General features: G+C 41.5%; 1 protein-coding gene across 7 annotated transcripts; it reads right to left on the bottom strand.

Annotated features, from left to right (window-relative positions):
- Positions 1-1627: 1627 nt before the first annotated feature.
- Positions 1628-17115, bottom strand: extl2 (exostosin-like glycosyltransferase 2). 7 transcript variants are annotated; one of them, XM_043699677.2, is made up of 5 exons: positions 16997-17111; positions 14122-14260; positions 11973-12385; positions 10959-11029; positions 1628-2668 (listed from the first exon to the last, which is right to left on the bottom strand). In XM_043699677.2, exons 3-5 carry the CDS (start codon positions 12334-12336, stop codon positions 2177-2179), a joined length of 927 nt encoding a protein of 308 aa, XP_043555612.1. In that variant the 5' UTR covers positions 12337-12385; positions 14122-14260; positions 16997-17111; the 3' UTR covers positions 1628-2176. The 7 variants fall into 7 exon arrangements, with proteins under 7 accessions (XP_043555612.1, XP_043555613.1, XP_043555611.1 ...); XM_043699678.2 differs by having other exon boundaries at positions 17051-17071; XM_043699676.2 differs by lacking the exon at positions 16997-17111 and adding an exon at positions 16883-16953.
- Positions 17116-17360: the final 245 nt, after the last annotated feature.

Raw genomic sequence — 17360 nt, 5'->3', positions numbered from 1 at the left:
TTGTGCAGTATCTGGGCCACAATTTCATACCTGTTACTTACTTAACAGCCTTTGCCTAATCTCTATCTTCTGGTATGATCCTTCTTGACAAATGCAAGCAACAATTCAAAGCAAGAAGAATTTGCCCTAGCCAGCTGCATTCCCCCCCCACCCCATGTCTAATCCTCTTTTCTTTACTGAAGATGTGTCCATCATTGGTGAATCGATTAAAACTAGGATGCTCAAAGAGATCAGAATTAAAGGAAGATAGATATTTTAGCAGGATTGCAGATTACTGAGGTAGAAAGGAAAGACCATAAGGGATTTGGAAACAAGGAAGTGAATTTTAAATTCAATATGGTGTTGGATCAGGGACCAGTGAATGTGTGGATAATGGGTAAAAGGCACTTGGTACAAGTGGAGACACACAATGCAGAGTGTTGGATGATCTCAGGTCTACAGGGTAGGGCAGTGGAATATGTTAAAAAGCCAGGAGGGCATTTGAATAATCATTACTAAAAATAATGAAACATGAATGGCAGTTTCATTAGCAGACCAGGTGAGACAGGGCTATATTAGAGGTGGAAATGGGCAGTCTTAGTGAGGCTTGATTGGGAAGCCTGAGGCTTGTCTCAGATTCAAACGTGACACAATGCAAACAAGCTGGCCTAATCTCAGACAGTAGTTATGGAGAAAAATATTGGTCGCTGGGAACAAGTTTGAAGCAGGAACTAAAAACAATGGCTTCAGCCTTGCCAATGCTTGGAGGGAATTCCTGGTCGGCCAGTGTAAGATACCAGATAAGGGATTTGACAAATTAGCAACAGTGAAGACGGAATTCAGTGCTCTTTAATCATGAGGAAATAAAAGCAACACATCAATTTGAAGTCTTCATGCTATGATGTCAGAGAGACCTCTTGTGGCCAGTGCTTTAATACAGACATTGCACAAGTCTGGTATCAAAATAACAATAATTCTAATTTATTATGCACAGAACTCCCCTCTTTTCTGACCACTGTCCCTATTGCATACTTACTGAAAATAGTTCCACCACAACTCCTACTTGCAGTCAGGAATAGATGAAAATGGTTAGGAACATTAAGTTTATGACAAGAAGAATATTCAACAATTTTTCAATTTTTTTCCATTGTAATATCCAGATAACCAAGACTGAACTCATGATTTAACTTGACTTGATAGTAATGTTGTCCAAACTGCTATCAATAATTGCCTCAATATTCAAAACCAAATTAGATATGGGGTTGCCTCTTGCCCTGCCATCCACAGCAGTTGGGAATGCATTCCAACCAATACTAGCTGCCCCATAGCTATTTAATGTTTTATGATGCACTAACTAGCTAAGGGTGAGATTTCCATCTCCATCCTGGGAGGAAGCTCCAGTCCAGCCAGCCAGTGGTTGGTATCTTTGCAGCAGCACCAGGTTGAAAATGATGGCCACTGCTGGGACTACACTCAGTATCCCAGAGAAAGGAATTAACTGCAATAAGCCTGGACTTATCTTTGTTCTATGAGCAGGGTCTGGCTGCCAGAAATAATGGGAAAGGGAGAATGAATAGAAATTAATTTCAAACACAAATAACTTTTCTTCTTCTCCCAAGGTATAGAATGGACATATAGACAGAGAAGATTGTGTTTGTAGAGTTTGAGATATTTATTCACTAAAGGTATACACATCATAGCATCCTGAGACTGGACATGTACTTCAAATTAAAAGCAACACAGAATTAAAAATACACAAGACAGGAGTGAAAAAGCAGATTCCTAGAAACAGAATGATGCAGGCACAACCTTTTAGAGTGTTTAAATAGTGGGTAAGGGACATCAATTACTTATAAAAGGTGACAGACACCACAGTCCACAAATTGGCTACTCAGTCAATAGTGGCAGCAGCTGATCATGACATGACCACACTTCGTACAGGTAGAAACAGCAAAGATAAACAAACAAAACAAACAGTAAAAATATCAAAGCTTCTATAGAATTGTAGACTGTTACAGGCAAGAATACAGAAGATCTAACAACAGAAAATGGCAACACTCAATGGTATCTGCCTCAATGATGGCACCTGCTGTACAGGCAGAGGAAATGTATCACTGTTTCCACATGTTAGGTCAATCTCCTTATCCAAGATCCACTTACAAAAGTCTGTAATAACTTTGGATACCGTCCAGTATCTTCAGCTTTTTGTTTTGTGATTTGCATAGTTGGGAAATCCAAACTGAGAGATCATAATGTTAGAATACTTCAGAGGCATGCTGCCATAGATAGCAGCTAACTGATTTAAACACCAGGACCTTTGAAGCAAGTGTTCCGCCCGATGCCACATGCCATTGAAACCACTGTTGGAATCTTTTTCTAGATTCCTCATGTCCACCGGCTTCACAAACACTCCTGATGGCTTCCCGGTATGCTTTGCAACTATAAAATTCATTGCAATGTCATCACAATTCTGGGTCTTGTCGATTAAACTGTGGACAGCTGGGAGTTGAACTTTAAACTTGTCGAGGTAACTGGCATGGAAAAATGCAGCTCCAATTAACACCATGGAGTAATGGCCACCACTTCCACCCAGTGCATTCTGGAGTTCAAAGCTGCCATAGCTGTAAATTCCAGAGGAAGTTATGATGTGTTTCCGGGGGACAAACCCAACAATTTGATCTGGAAATTGCTGAAATACAAACACAGAGTAAAGAAAATCTTCCCAGTGACAGCTTTAAACTTATTCCTTAACAAATGAAGGCATGTTTTCCAATACAACAATCCTACTTAATATACCTTGATGAGACTTCTTCTCAACAATTATCTTACTAAACTTTATACCAATATACTGTAACTTTTGTCTACAGCATGTTCTGTTTACAGTAGGGATCAACTGTGTTATTCTTCTTTCCTTAAGCCCATAGAGACCTCATAACACATTCGTTACAGGCCTAATATACAGAGTGACAGCTTAGATTTGATTTCCTCCACAGTGTCTCCTCTTTCCTTTTCTGTGGATTTTTCCAGCCCTATAACCCTCAGATTACAGTGTTGGTCAAGTTCTGTTCTTTGCAGCATCACGGATTTTATTCCCTTTATCACTGACTCCCATGGTTTTCACTATCAAAATCCCAATTTGAATTCCTCTTCTCCTCAAAATCAACCTCTCATTTAAAGCTTTTGGTCACCATCTCCTAATGTGGCTCTGTTTTGTTTGATACTCCAGTGAAGTGCCTTAGGGTGTTTTACACTATAAAGAGAAGTGTTGTTGTAAATGTACCACAGAATATGACAGTGAACCATTAAGCCCAGGATGTTTCTCAGCACAATTGCCAATCTGTATAATAAACCTGAGTTCACCAGAGAAGGCTTGAAGAGAAAGAAATGAGAAACTTATGCTTCTTCTTGTTATTGTGCTAGCTGTACTTAAATATGCATTTATCTTAAATCTGACAAGATTGAGTTAAGGTGGAACGCATCCACAGTTAAGAAGCTAGCTAACAGCTTCGTGCTCATATTGGAGGGTAGGTGGTAAAAATAGAAATGCAACCATCAAATATGTTAATAGGATAGAAAGGAAAAGAGGTGTGGGGAGTGGGAGGGAATCTAAGCATGTCCTAACCACTAAACTAAAATATCTCAGTATAATTTCTAGTGGAATGGCTACATCTTCTAATGTTTACCTTCCAGTGTTATGATCACAGTGAAAATAGGGTCAAAAAGGGAGGCACTGGAAAAGTGCAGCAGGTCATGCAGCATCCAAGGAGCAGGAGAGTCTACGTTTTGGCCATAAGCTCTTCATCAGGAATGTAAGTCCTTCACAGTGAAAACAGACAATATTAAACTTTCATCAGTTGACTTTAACACTTGATATTTCCAAGGATTAAGAACAGTTTTGCAAAACAGACACTGCTGGCTAAAACTGTCTGCTGTGATCAGCTGATAAGGAGGCACTTCAGATGGAATATATAATACCAGCAGCCTTGAGATTACTAATTTAATCAAGCATTGAATCTCAGTAAGCTGCCTAGAAATTCACATCTATTGTTTTACTCACATTTGCAAGATATCCACACAATACTGAGATGAAAGGTTACATGGAGAGGGTTCAATTTGGAAAATGTCATAGAAATAGTCCAATAAAATATAACTAAAGTATGCTTTGGTCTTTTGCTTTGAGCAACAAAGGGAGAGAAAGCAACAAGGACTGAACATAGCAAGAATACAAAAAGGTCCTCTCGCCATGCCATAATCTCAATCTCAGCAATTTAGTGCGGTGGAAAGAAAACTTGAAAAAACTTCAGCTGATTAAAAAATCAAAGATATCTGCAAGCTTCACCACTCCTGAGCAAATCATGCAACAGCTATGCAGTTGGGACTCAGTTTTCATTTTTGCAACTCAGAACACAAACTATAAACTACCTTTGCTTTCCTGGCTGCACCAGATACTCTTCCCTCCCCACATTTTCTCCGTTCTGCTCCCCAGAGTGTTTCTATTTTGGGGATGGGACGGATAATAAAACTTCACTCAAGCAAACTGGCCACGCCTTTAGTTTTGGTCTGGTTCATTAAGTTCAATTGAAGTGAAGTAGCCTTATGCTAAGACAGAAACAATATAAAGATAATGGTTATGACTGACAAAGAAGCAGTTCAAAAAAAAAAGAGGGGAGCCATGAATTTCCTCCCTCTTCCCCTTTACCACCAACATCTCAACTGGCTGTAACAAGTTTAGGCGTTTGGTCCATTACTAACGCGTGATTAACAAAAGAACTGGAGTCATAGAGGTCTACAGCACAGAAAAAGTTCCTCTAATCAGCAATTTTTCCTTAGATACTGAAGCAGCCCAAGCCCAAATGTAGTAAGAGGGACAGTAACTTGGGCTGACAAGTGACATAGTGCCAATGAATGATCATCACCATAAAGAGAGAATCATTACCTCTGGACATTTAATGGCATTATTGGTGCTGGATGACAAACCAACACAGGGACCCTGAGGTCACTGGGTCAAAATACTTGAACCACATCCCTAATGGCAGTGTGGGTCTACTGAACAACCAATGGACTGCAGCAGTTCAAGGCAACATCTCACCACTCCCCTTCAAGGGCAACTAGGGACGGGCAATAAATGCTGACCCAGCCAGCAATGTGAATTAAATTTTTAATTAGAGAGAAATCAGCATTTTCCTACATATTGGATGTCCACAAACCTTGTAGTGAACAAAATAAAGATTTTCTGTTTGTAAGTGAATTACATTTCGGCATTCTGATAAAAGGACTCTTGGCAAAGAACACTGACATACCACTGGTTAGCGTTTAGAGAGTGAATTTGTTACGATTGTGGTTAATATGGGACCTATCCTAAACTTGCCTATGTTAGGGATAGATACTTATTGGGGAATGAACTGTCACAAATTAAATCAGCAGAATGTGGCAAGCACACCAGGAACTAAAGGAGTTCAGATGCTCTTGTGAAGGACAGTAAAACCCATAAAGTTTGAAGTATCTCCAGGAGAATCACTCAATTTAAACTGGGCTGAACTCAATCCAGAAGTGTCAGAAAGGGCCAAAACAGGTATAAAAGGAACTAAAGCAATAATCTTAAAAGCCAGACAAAGAGTGACAAAACAGGCCAAAACCAGAGATATGGTTAATATATATATTCAGGGCAGAATTACAAGAGGATTGGGTTCTCAAACAGGCAAAGAAGATTAAGGTGAAGACTGATTTAGTTACAGAGGTGCAAGGGAGTTTAGAAGAAGCTGAAATCCACCTGATGACAGTACTTTTTCAAGGAAAGTGGAATTAGTTAGGGGAAAACAAAGGGAAAAGGTTGGGGAAAACAAAGGGAAAGTGAAACAGACCTTACAGAAGACACTAGTGACAGAGATCACCAGGGGCATACCAATGAGTTAAACACAAAATTTACCTACTGGGATATTGAAGTAACAGAATCAAGCTTCAGATCTCAACTAGTCACATCAGTGATGCAAAGTTAAGTTAGAATAAGGTGAGCAATCCAACTCCAGATAGTCTACAGGAGACAAGCATCAGATTATCACAAGTCAAATTTATACAAGTGCCTTAATAGGACTGGGCAGTGCATGGTTAAATATTGGGAGGGTGGCACAGCCTAATATATGCGACTGTTGATACCAATACAGGTTTGAATTTAGGTTAGGACAGCAAGAAATGAATGTGGACCATGTGTGCTTTGTCCTAGTTTTTGTAGTGATCTTTCATAATTACCCTGAAATGGAGTACTCACTGTAAACAAAATTGAGAAAAACTGTTTGTTTCTTTCTGTGTGATGTGATCACCTTATCAATATTCAACTTTCATTATTTGTCTTTAACACCCAACACTTCCATGAAGTAAAAATGGTGTTAAAGAGAGGACATGAATTATTTTAAAAACAACAATTAATATTAACTAAGCCATGGCAACCAACATGGAGTATATAAAATAGTTGAGGAGAAAGTGAGGTCTGCAGATGCTGGAGATCAGAGATGGAAATGTGTTGCTGGAAAAGCGCAGCAGGTCAGGCAGCATCTAGGGAACAGGAGAATCGACGTTTCGGGCATTAGCCTTTGAATCAACATTTTAATCAAGAGGCACAAACTTGTATTTTTTTAAAACACTCTTGCATGATAATTTCACAGATTGGAGATGAAAGATAACCTGAGTGTTCATCTTGGAAAAGACAATGGAGATAGTCTGGGAATATACACATGAACCACATTTCAGTAGCTTCAAAAATAGAAATTGGTGGAAAAGCTCAGCAAGTCTGGTAGCATCAGTGCAGATAAATCAGAATTAAAGTTTTAGCTCCAGTGACCTTTGTTCAGAACTGAAAGGTGGTGCTTAGCTACCTTCTTGATTTGCTCCTGCCCATCTGGTGCAGGTATACCTCATGCTGTTAAGAATGGAGTTCCTGGACATATTGATCCAGTGATAGTGAAGAAATAATGATTCGGTTTAAAGTCAGAATGGAGTGTGGCTTAGGGAGGATCTTGCAGTGTTCCATTTACCTCATGACCTTTTGGAAGGAAAGGTGGATGGTGCAGCTTAAGATGGTTTGATTTGGCATAGGTCACCACTTTGAGGAATGATGAAACAACATAATCGGGATGGAGATCCTGGACCTCCAAAACTACACTTTGTGCTAGATATGGATTGAACTGGACTCTCAGTGAGATGATGGAAGAAGTTATTAACAGTGTTATCAAGTGACATTTGCTGAGTAACAACCTGCTCACTCTGGGCTCTGTTGGGGCTTTGGCAGGGTCACTCCACTCCTGACTTCATTATCGCCTTGGTTCAACATGAAGAGAAGAACTGAACTTCAGTGGTGTGGTGGTCTTTGACATCAAGGCAGACAAGCAGGAGGCTGGAAGAACACAGCAAGTCAGGCAGAATCAGAAGGTGGGAAGTCAACATTTTAGGTGTAACCCTTCTTCTGGGTTACACTGAGTTCTCCACCTCCTGATGCTTCCTGGCTTGCTGTGTATTTCCGGCCATCTGCTTGTCTACCTTGGATTCCAGCATCTGCAGGTTTTTTTGTCTTTGACAATAAGGCAGCATTTGACCAAGAATGGCATTAAGCAGCCCTAAAATATCTAGTTGCAGGCATCACGGGCACAAGGGAAGATGGTTGGGTCACTGGAGGTCAATCATATCAATCCAAGAACATCTCTGCAGGAGTCACTCAGGGTATAGTCTTTGCCCCAACTCTCTACAGCTGCTTCATTAATGACTTTCCTTCCATATGGTCAGAAGGGGAGATTTTTGCTGATGATTGCATAATGTTCAGCACCATTGTGAATCCTCAGATACTTTTGCAGTCTGTGGCCACACATTGGAAGATCTGGTCAGCCTTCAGGCTTGGGCTGAAAAGTGTTAAATCACATTCACCCAGTCAATCACCGTCTCCAACAGAAGAATCATCACTTGATGCTCAATGGCATTACCATTGCTGAAATCCAGAATGCACACATTCTTGGGTTTACCACTGACCAGAAACTAAATTAGACCAGATGTAAACACACTATGGTTACAACAGCAGGTCAAGGGCTAAAAATTCTGTGGCATTAACTTAACACTTGTTTCCTTAAAACTCTCCAACATCTGCAAGGCACAGATCAGGAGCATGTTGGAATTTCTCCAGCAATTTCTGTTTTTGTTTTTCTTTCTCTGATAAATACTGTTTGCTTTGGAGATGGTAACTACTTGCGTTTGAACAAAGCCAGGAAAGAACAGCAAATGTAACCAGTGACACTCCCACAACCAAGTGAAACTCTGGCATAAGAAACTAAGTGACTTGACCCTTACGTGGTTTCCACTGCTTCCACACCTAACAAACCTTGTCCGGCAAGCACCATCCACTGAAAACATACAGTGGTTTCATAAAATGTTCCTAGACATGACTATCAATCAAATATTACAGTAAAAAAGTAGTCAGTAGATTTTAGTTTCCTCAAGTTTGTATATGTTAGAATGGTTTGGAAGTGGTTGGTAAGGCCTCTTCTGGTGTACTATGCTACTAGTCCTGTTGTGGAAAGATATTATTAAGCTGGAGAGGGTTTAAAATAGATTTAAGAGGATACTGCCAGGAATTTAGGGGTTGAATTATAAGGAGATGCTAGATTGACTGGGACCTTTTTCACCGGAGAGTAAGAGGTTGAGGGGTGACCTTACGGAGATTTTTTAAATCATGAGGGGTATAGGTAAGGTGAATGAACACTGTCTTATCCCTAGGTTGGGTGACTTCAAGGCCACATGTTTAAAGGTAAGAGGAGAAAGATTTTAAAAAAGGACTGGAGATGCAACTTTTTTTTTTTACACAGAGCGCGGTTCATGTGTGGAATGAACTTTCAGGGGAAGTGGTGTATGAGAATACAGTTACAATATTTAAAATATATTTGGATAAGATCATGAATAGGAAAGATTTGGAGGCATATGGGCCAAGCGTAGGCAGGTGGGATTAATTTCATTTCGGATTGTGGTTGACATGGACTTGTTGGACCAAAAAGCCTGTATCCGTGCTGGATGACTCTATGGCTCTGGCTCAAAATACTCTCCACTTGCCTGGATGGTTGCAGTTCCACCAACGAAGAAACTTGCCACCATTCAGACAAAATTGGCCACTTTTAACATTAACTTCCTCCACCACTATATACAGTGGCAATACTGTGTACATCCACAAGGTTCACTGCTCTAACTCCCAAGACTCCTTCAACAATCCCTTCCAAACTTGTGACCTCCATCACCTTCAAATACATGGGAGGCAGGCACTTCAAAACACCATTATCCTCCAGTTTCCCAACAAGTCTCACACAACCTGACTTTTAAGTATATAAAACGTTCTTTATTGTTGCTGGATGAAAATCCTGGAACTCCCTTCCCAACAATACTGTGGGTGTCCCAGTGCCCCATGACTGCAGATATTCAAGATGACAGCTCAATATCACCTTATCCAGAACCATTAGGGATGGGCAATTAATGCTGCACAAGCTAGCAACACCCACGAACAAAAAGCATTCCTTCACTAAAAGAACACATGGGAACATTTTATGACAATCAATGATATTTCATGGCACCATTACTGAAACTGACTTCCAATTCCATCTTTATTAAAGAATTGACTTTAAATTAAACCAACTGTTGTAATGTGATTTGAACCTGTGCCCCCATGGTGGTTGTGTTGGCTTCTATATTGTTAGTCCAATGATACCTCCGTGACACCACTGTCTTGTTTCAAACAAGATTTCTTTTTACAACACTAAGTCAAGGTGAAAGGAGGTATAAAGAGCCATCTTCAATGTAAGCAAGCAAATATCCAGCTAAACAGAAACACGTAATCACAATGATACTTAAAAACAGGAAGGCTGTTCACGGACTTTACAAATAAATTTCCATTTACCCAGGGATTGTACAGGTAATTAACACGGGGCTTTTCAGAAGTACAGGAGTTGGGAGGTCATGTTGCGGCTGTACAGGACATTGATTAGGCCATTGTTGGAATATTGCGTGCAATTCTTGTCTCCTTCGTATCAGAAATATGCTGTGAAATTTGAAAGGGTTTGGAAAAGATTTACAAGGATATTGCCGGGGTTGGAGGATTTGAGCTACAGGGAGAGGCTGAACAGGCTGGGGCTGTTTTCCCTGGAGCGTTGGAGGTTGAGGGGTGACCTTATAGAGGTTTACAAAGTTATGAGGGGCATGGATAGGGTAAATAGACAAAGTCTTTTCCCTGGGGTTGAGGAGTCCAGAACTAGAGGGCATAGGTTGAGGGTGAAAGGGGAAAGAAATAAAAGAAACCTAAGGGGCAACGTTTTCACAAAGAGGATGGTACGTGTATGGAATGAGCTGCCAGAGGAAATGGGCGGCACGGTGACACAGTGGTTAGCACTGCTGCCTCACAGCGCCAGAGACCCGGGTTCAATTCCCGACTCAGGCGACTGACTGTGTGGAATTTGCACATTCTCCCCATGTCTGCGTGGGTTTCCTCCGGTTGCTCCAGTTTCCTCCCACAGTCACAAAGATGTGCGGGTCAGGTGAATTGGCCATGCTAAATTGCCCGTAGTGTTAGGTTAAAGGGGTAAATGCAGGGGTATGGGTGGGTTGCGCTTCGGCGGGTCGGTGTGGACTTGTTGGGCCGAAGGGCCTGTTTCCACACTGTAAGTAATCTAATCTAATCTAATCTAATCTAATCTAATCAAATGGTGGAAGCTGGTAAAATTGCAACATTTAAGAGGCATTTGGATGGGTACATGAATAGGAAGGGTTTGGAGGGATATGGGCCATGTGCTGGCAGATGGGACTAGATTGCGTTGGGATATCTGGTTGGCATAGACGGGATGGACCGAAGGATCTGCTTCCACACTGTACATCTCTATGCCACTAGTTACTTTATTCCTTTGTGCATCGTTTCATTGAAACAGAATGGCAAGTACCCAGTCAGAAAATATTTAGAAACATACCTGCCACACTGAGTAAGCAAAATCAAGGTCATAGGCGCTAATTAAAATATCGTCATCAAGCATCAAGACAGCTGGAAAAGAAAAGAGAAAATGCATTAAAATGTTCCATAAGTATACAAATAATCATACCATATACAGAAACTTTACACTAATATAGACATATTTCACAAAGATAAAATACTAGCATTCTCCTCTTGATTTCTCAGTTTAGACAACCATTTTCCTAACAAGCTTGTCTGTTAGGGTTAGCCTGATCTTCTCACTGTTATGTCACTCCTCCATTCTCCCAAGAAATCCACCTTCAACCTACTTATACTATCCTGTTAATGGCTTCCTATCACAACAGTTGAGTTTAATCATTTAAGAGATGGAGAGCAGTTGATTATTTTTCTCTCATAGGTTCATTAGTATATGGGCTTTTTCTTCCCATAAAATAGTGGATGCTAGGCCATACATTGATTATGCACTCAAGGCAGAGTTAGATAGATTATTGACATACAAGGGAGTTTTGGATCATGGGAGGAAAACAGGAAAGAGGAGTTGAGACTAGACCAGATTATCCAAGGTCTTACTGAAAGCACAGCAAATTTGAAGGCCAAATCACCAATTCTGGAGTGAATAGTTTCTGCTCTGCTCATTCTAGCCAGATTATTTCCAGCCACTTTTGCCATAACAAAGAATCTGCTAAAGTTAACTTTTGTTACTTCGAATGAAATTATTGGAAATGTAAAGTTGATGGCCTTGACTCATTTCAAACAGAAACTTCACAATATTCACCATAACTCAAATTTAGGTTTACTCACTGTAAACCAGATCACAATTTATGACTGGGCAACAAGATATCTTTAACAATAAAAGTAAAAGGAGTCCAAGCAAAATTTTATTGAAACATAAGTTACAGATTCACACAAATAATTTTAGCTCCCAATTATACTTGGAAAGGGAGAAAATAGGTTAAAAGCCAATTCAGTCAATTAAGACCAATGAAATTGTAACAATTCCAAGAAATCTTACCTTTGGTTTCCAATTCTGGAAATGGCTCTAGTCGGTTTCGCATTCTATTTACAGTCTGTTCCTTAAATAGAACAGGGATGGGATGTGGTCCCAATGAATCCCATAAATCTGTTGGTGCTTTTATTCCAACACTATTCCAAACAACAATGATCTTGTGTAAATTTGAAATGGCCTGATAATGATTGAGCAGTTTAAGAAGCAGGTCTGTTCTATTGTAAGACTGCATGATTATGGTGAAGGAATTCTGAATGTCGGTTCGCTGGTCATCTTGCTCCCTGCGGACAAGAACAGCTCCACTTTCCACAACTTTGGGTAATAATGTCGTCAGAACAGCTCCCACAATAAAGACAATTAGGATAGCCATCACTAAATATGAGGGAAGTATCCCACCACCAAATATTCGCCTTGTAAATCTGTGGACATCAAAGTTACTTTTAGTGTAATACTCAAAAAAAGACTCTTGTAAATTATGTGCAAGATCCCAACCCACCCATGTGTAGCATCCAAGATAAAATTCTTTTTTAACACCATGCTAAAATATAAACAGAAGAACATAACATATTTGACACACAAAAAACAGTTATGCACAATAAGCTTTTTTTTAAAAAAAGCATTTTAGCCCTTTCCAGCTTACTGTCACCAAAGATGAGATCTTGGGATTTGTGAAAACAGCAGTTCCTAAACTTTGATTGACAATGGGGTTGCAAATTCCCCTTCTCCAAGGTCACAATGTTAACTATGGAAAGGTGACTCCACAAGGCAGGACAGCCTGAACCCATAGGATCAATACTGCCAAACGCAAAGAGATGACAGCAAGGACAAAGCACCTTTTGATCTTATTAAGAACGTCTGGTGCTGAGCTGAGTAGACCAGGATGCCTATGCAGTAAAAACAATGACTGCAGATGCTGGAAACCAGATTCTGGATTAGTGGTGCTGGAAGAGCACAGCAGTTCAGGAAGCATCCCAGGAGCTTCGAAATCGACGTTTCGGGCAAAAGCCCTTCATCAGGATGCCTATGCACCAACTTAACGGCAACTGAAGCAGACAAGGTTGAGTGCAGTAGCTGAGTGCAGTAGTTAAGTGCAGGAGGAACCAGGGGGTCATGCAGCTCAGCACTGATGGTGAATGGCAGTGCCAGCAGCTTCTCAAGGGAGGGCAAGGAGGAGCAACAAACAATCACATCCCAAAAAAGACTAAAACATCAATGTGATTAAAAACTCATAATGGGGGCAAATATGAGAGTGTGTCTGGTTCAGCTTCAGTTGCCAGGGACAGAGATGGGGTCAATTGCAAGCAAGTTTGTAGTGGGAACTGAAGATAACAGCTTTGGTCCTTGTAATAAGTAATGAGAGGAAATTTTTGCACATTTAGTACAAGATGTCAGACAAGCAGTCTGACAATTGTAGAGTGATGAAGGGAAGCTAGGTGATGTCACTGTGTGCGTCTGTGGAAATTGACACTTCTCAGATGATGCAACATGTTGATAAGGAATAGAAGAGGGTCATGGCTAGATCCTTGGTGAAGTTGGGGGGAAGGAGGGGCAGGAATACACCAGAACGAACATGCAGGAGTAAAAGAAGATAATTTTCTGGTTCTAAACAGAATATACATGCATTTGGAGAGGTGAGGGCTGATTAGGGATCGCCAACATGGCTTGGTGAGTGGGAAATCATGTGTCTCAAACTTTATTGAATTTTTTTGAGGATGTGATCAAGAAAATAGATGAGGGCAAGGTGGTAGATGTCAACATGGACTTTAGTGAGGCCTTTGACAAGGTTTTGCATTGGTAGACTGATTGTAAAGTTAGATCACGATGGATTCAGGGAGAGCTTGGCTAATTAGATCCAAAATTGGCTTGATGCTAGGAAGAGGGTGGAGTGTTGTTTTATTGGATTGGAGGCCTATTCTGCAGGAATTGGTGCTGGGTCCACTGTTGTTTGTAAATGTAAATGATTTGGATGAGAAGACAAAAAAGCATGGTAAGTTTGTGTATGACACCAAAATTGGTAGCCATGACTTGGAGGTGCCAGTGTTGAACTGGAATGGACGAAGTTTTTTAAAAAATCACACAACACTGAACCTTGCTATCAGCTCGGCAGGAGTTGATAGCAATTCAATCAAGTTGAGAGACACGATTTCCCACTCACCAAACCATGTTGACGATCCCTTATAGCCCTTGCCTCTCCAAATGAACGGGTATCCTGTCCCTCAGAATCGCCTCTAGTAACTTATCAACCACTGAAGTCAGATTCACCAGTCTACAGTTCCTCAGCTTCTCCTTGCAGCCTTTTTGTAAAATAAGGGCACGATATTAGCCACTCTACAGTTTTCCAGTACCTCACCCGTAGTTGTAAGTGGAACAAATATCTCCGCTAGAGACCCTGTGATTTCTTCCCTATCTTCCCACAGCATCCTGCAATACACTTAGTCAGGTCTCAGAAATCTATGTACTTTTATGCTTTTTAAAATTTACAATACCTCTTCTTCTATAACGTGGACTGTTTCAAGATATCAATATTTATTTCCAAGCTCCCGAGCTTCCATGTCTTTCGCCATTGTAAAGACTGATGCGAAATATTCGTTTAGGATCACCCCCATCTCCTGTGGTTTCACACATGGTCAATCTCGCTGATCTTTAAGGGGCCCTATTCTCACCCTACTTCTCTTTTGCCCTTAGGCTAAGAATTCTGCAGACAGTAACTCAAATCATCTCTCCTGTAAACCAATGCCTGGATGGATGCTTTTCTAGATTTCAGACCATTCGACAAGATTCAAAATGAAGCATCCCACTTGACTGATACAAACACCTTCAATAGTTATTCTAATCATTATTGCTATTCCAGTCTTCTGCTTGTCCTCCACCTCCTGATGCTGCCTGGCTTATTGTGCTCTCCTGGCCCCCCCATATGTCAAATTTGGATTCCAGCATCTGCAGTTTTTTTTGTCTCTTGACCAATAGTGGCAGCAACATGTACCTGGGTGGCAGGGTGAAATGTGAGGAGGATGTTAGGAGATTACAGGGTGACCTGGACAGGTTAGGTGAGTGGTCAGATGCATGGCAGATGCAGTTTAATGTGGATAAATGTATGGTTATCCACTTTGGTGGCAAGAACAGGAAGGCAGATTACTACCTAAATGGAATCAATTTAGGTAAAGGGTCAGTACAAAGAGAGCTGGGTGTTCTTGTACACCAGTCAATGAAGGTAAGCATGCAGGTACAGCAGGTAGTGAAGAAGACTAATAGCATGTTGGCCTTCATAACAAGAGGGATTGGGTATAGAAGCAAAGAGGTTCTTCTGCAGCTGTACAGGGCCCTGGTGAGACCACACCTGGAGTACTGTGTGCAGTTCTGGTCTCCAAATTTGAGGAAAGACATTCTGGCTATTGAGGGAGTGCAGCGTAGGTTCACGAGGTCAATTCCTGGAATGGCGGGACTACCTTACACTGAAAGACTGGAGTGACTGGGCTTGTATACCCTTGAGTTTAGAAGACTGAGAGGGGATCTGATTGAGACAGATAAGATTATTAAAGGATTGGACACTCTGGAGGCAGGAAACATGTTTCCGCTGATGGGTGAGTCGTGAACCAGAGGACACAGCTTAAAAATACAGGGTAGACCATTTAGGACAGAGGTGAGGAGAAACTTCTTCACCCAGAGAGTGGTGGCTGTGTGGAATGCTCTGCCCCAGAGGGCAGTGGAGGCCCAGTCTCTGGATTCATTTAAGAAAGAGTTGGATAGAGCTCTCAAGGATAGTGGAATAAAGGGTTATGGAGATAAGGCAGGAACAGGATACTGATTAAGGATGATCAGCCATGATCATATTGTATGGTGGTGCAGGCTCGAAGGGCAGAATGGTCTACTCCTGCACCTATTGTCTATTGTCATAAACAAGTTACATGGCAGTAACTCATGGTTTCTTCAGTACCTTGCAAACCCACAAGCTCCACCTCCAAGGATGACAGGAACCAACAGAAGCACAGGAACATCACCACTTGCAAGTCTATTGCCACTTCTTTACTGTTGCTAGGTTAAAATCCCAGAACTTTGCCCTGATCAACAATGTGTGTGTCCTTATATAACAAAGACTGCAGCAGTTCACCACTATTTTTAGTCCAATTAGGAATAGGAAATAAATAATGAACAAGCCAGTGTCTCCCACATTCAACAAATTACAGTACAAAGAAAAACCACAGTCAAACCCAATCCTGTTATCACCCAACATCTACTTATCCCAGCAGGAGTCACTGTTTTGCCGACTTGAAATCACTGATTTTGCAGTTCGGATAGCTAAAACAATATAAACAGTAGCAACTCTTGCAGCTATCTAAAAATTATTGATTAACATTCATTCAGGGGCACCAAGTCAAATCAAAGCAGCAATAAATGCCGTTTGGAAACCGTGAGTTTGTTCTCACAATTGCTGAGTACATCAGGCAATGATTTACTTTTCACGCCGTCGGAGCTCTTATAACTGAACTTCTAAGGCTGACATTTGTTTCCAAAAAACGTTTTAAAGAAAGTACGGCTCCCTGCGTTTAGATGCAGGCACTCATTTGTAATACCAGAACCACCCAGTGTGCAAAAGTAGTAAAATTAAACTCGAGTTATATTAGTCAGAAGCAAAACACGACAGACAGCCTTTATTCACTGACTGTAATGCATTTCATGCGGCGAAATCCCTACAACACAGCAGAAGAGGGACCCATTCATTGACGAAGCTGTACCGCCATTAACTGCAAAGCCCGGGGGTAACTGTTCAAGGGGAGGCCTCAGGCCCGCGACCCTCAAACCCATTCCCTTGAATCTGACAACGACCTCATCATAATCAAACCGCAGCATTAAAGAGAAAGGAGGGATGTTATAACAGCTGAACAATCAACGTTCCTCCGCAGCCAACCATCACCCACCTCATACCCGACACCGACCCTAACTCCAAACTCACAGACAGAAGGGGAAGAGGCTGAACCCCTTCGTGTACCGCGCACGCGCGGAATGCACCCCCCACCCATACACCGTCCTACCTAAGCCGGCATTGCGCACGCGCAGCAACGCTCGTATTAGATTTCCCCGTTCACCTGGACCGGTATAGCACACACGCAGCAACCTCTGCACCTAATCCGGCACTGCGCTCCATTCAGACTTGGTCCGGCAATGCGCATGTGCAACACTCCTCTGCGCGCGCCCCCCCTTCACTTGCGCTAGCACTGCGCATGCTCAAATTCAAGAGCCCCTCAAATCCAAGACATGTTCTCTGGAGGGCTCTGTTAGAAGGCGTCCAGTCTCCTCGGTGTACAGGAGACAGTATTGGGAGTAACGGATACAATAAATGACATGTGTGGAAGCGCGGGTGAAGCTTTGATGGATGTGGAAGGCTCCTTTGGGGCC

The sequence above is a fragment of the Chiloscyllium plagiosum genome, unplaced genomic scaffold (genome assembly GCF_037043375.1).
Source record: "Chiloscyllium plagiosum isolate Xiang-an unplaced genomic scaffold, Cpla_swu_hap1 HiC_scaffold_9, whole genome shotgun sequence".
NCBI classification, from domain to species: domain Eukaryota; kingdom Metazoa; phylum Chordata; class Chondrichthyes; order Orectolobiformes; family Hemiscylliidae; genus Chiloscyllium; species Chiloscyllium plagiosum.
This window is presented reverse-complemented; position numbering and strand designations above follow the sequence as displayed.

Excerpts from the sequence above, each read along its gene's own strand:
- extl2 (XM_043699674.2), bottom strand. The coding sequence starts at position 17,109 with ATGGAGCGCAGTGCCGGATTAGGTGCAGAGGTTGCTGCGTGTGTGCTA. Across the intron at positions 12,386-17,050 it reads TGTGTGCTATACCGGTCCAG|ATTTACAAGGCGAATATTTG; the intron begins GTGAACGGGGAA and ends TGATGTCCACAG. Across the intron at positions 11,030-11,972 it reads TCCAGAATTGGAAACCAAAG|CTGTCTTGATGCTTGATGAC; the intron begins GTAAGATTTCTT and ends TTTCTTTTCCAG.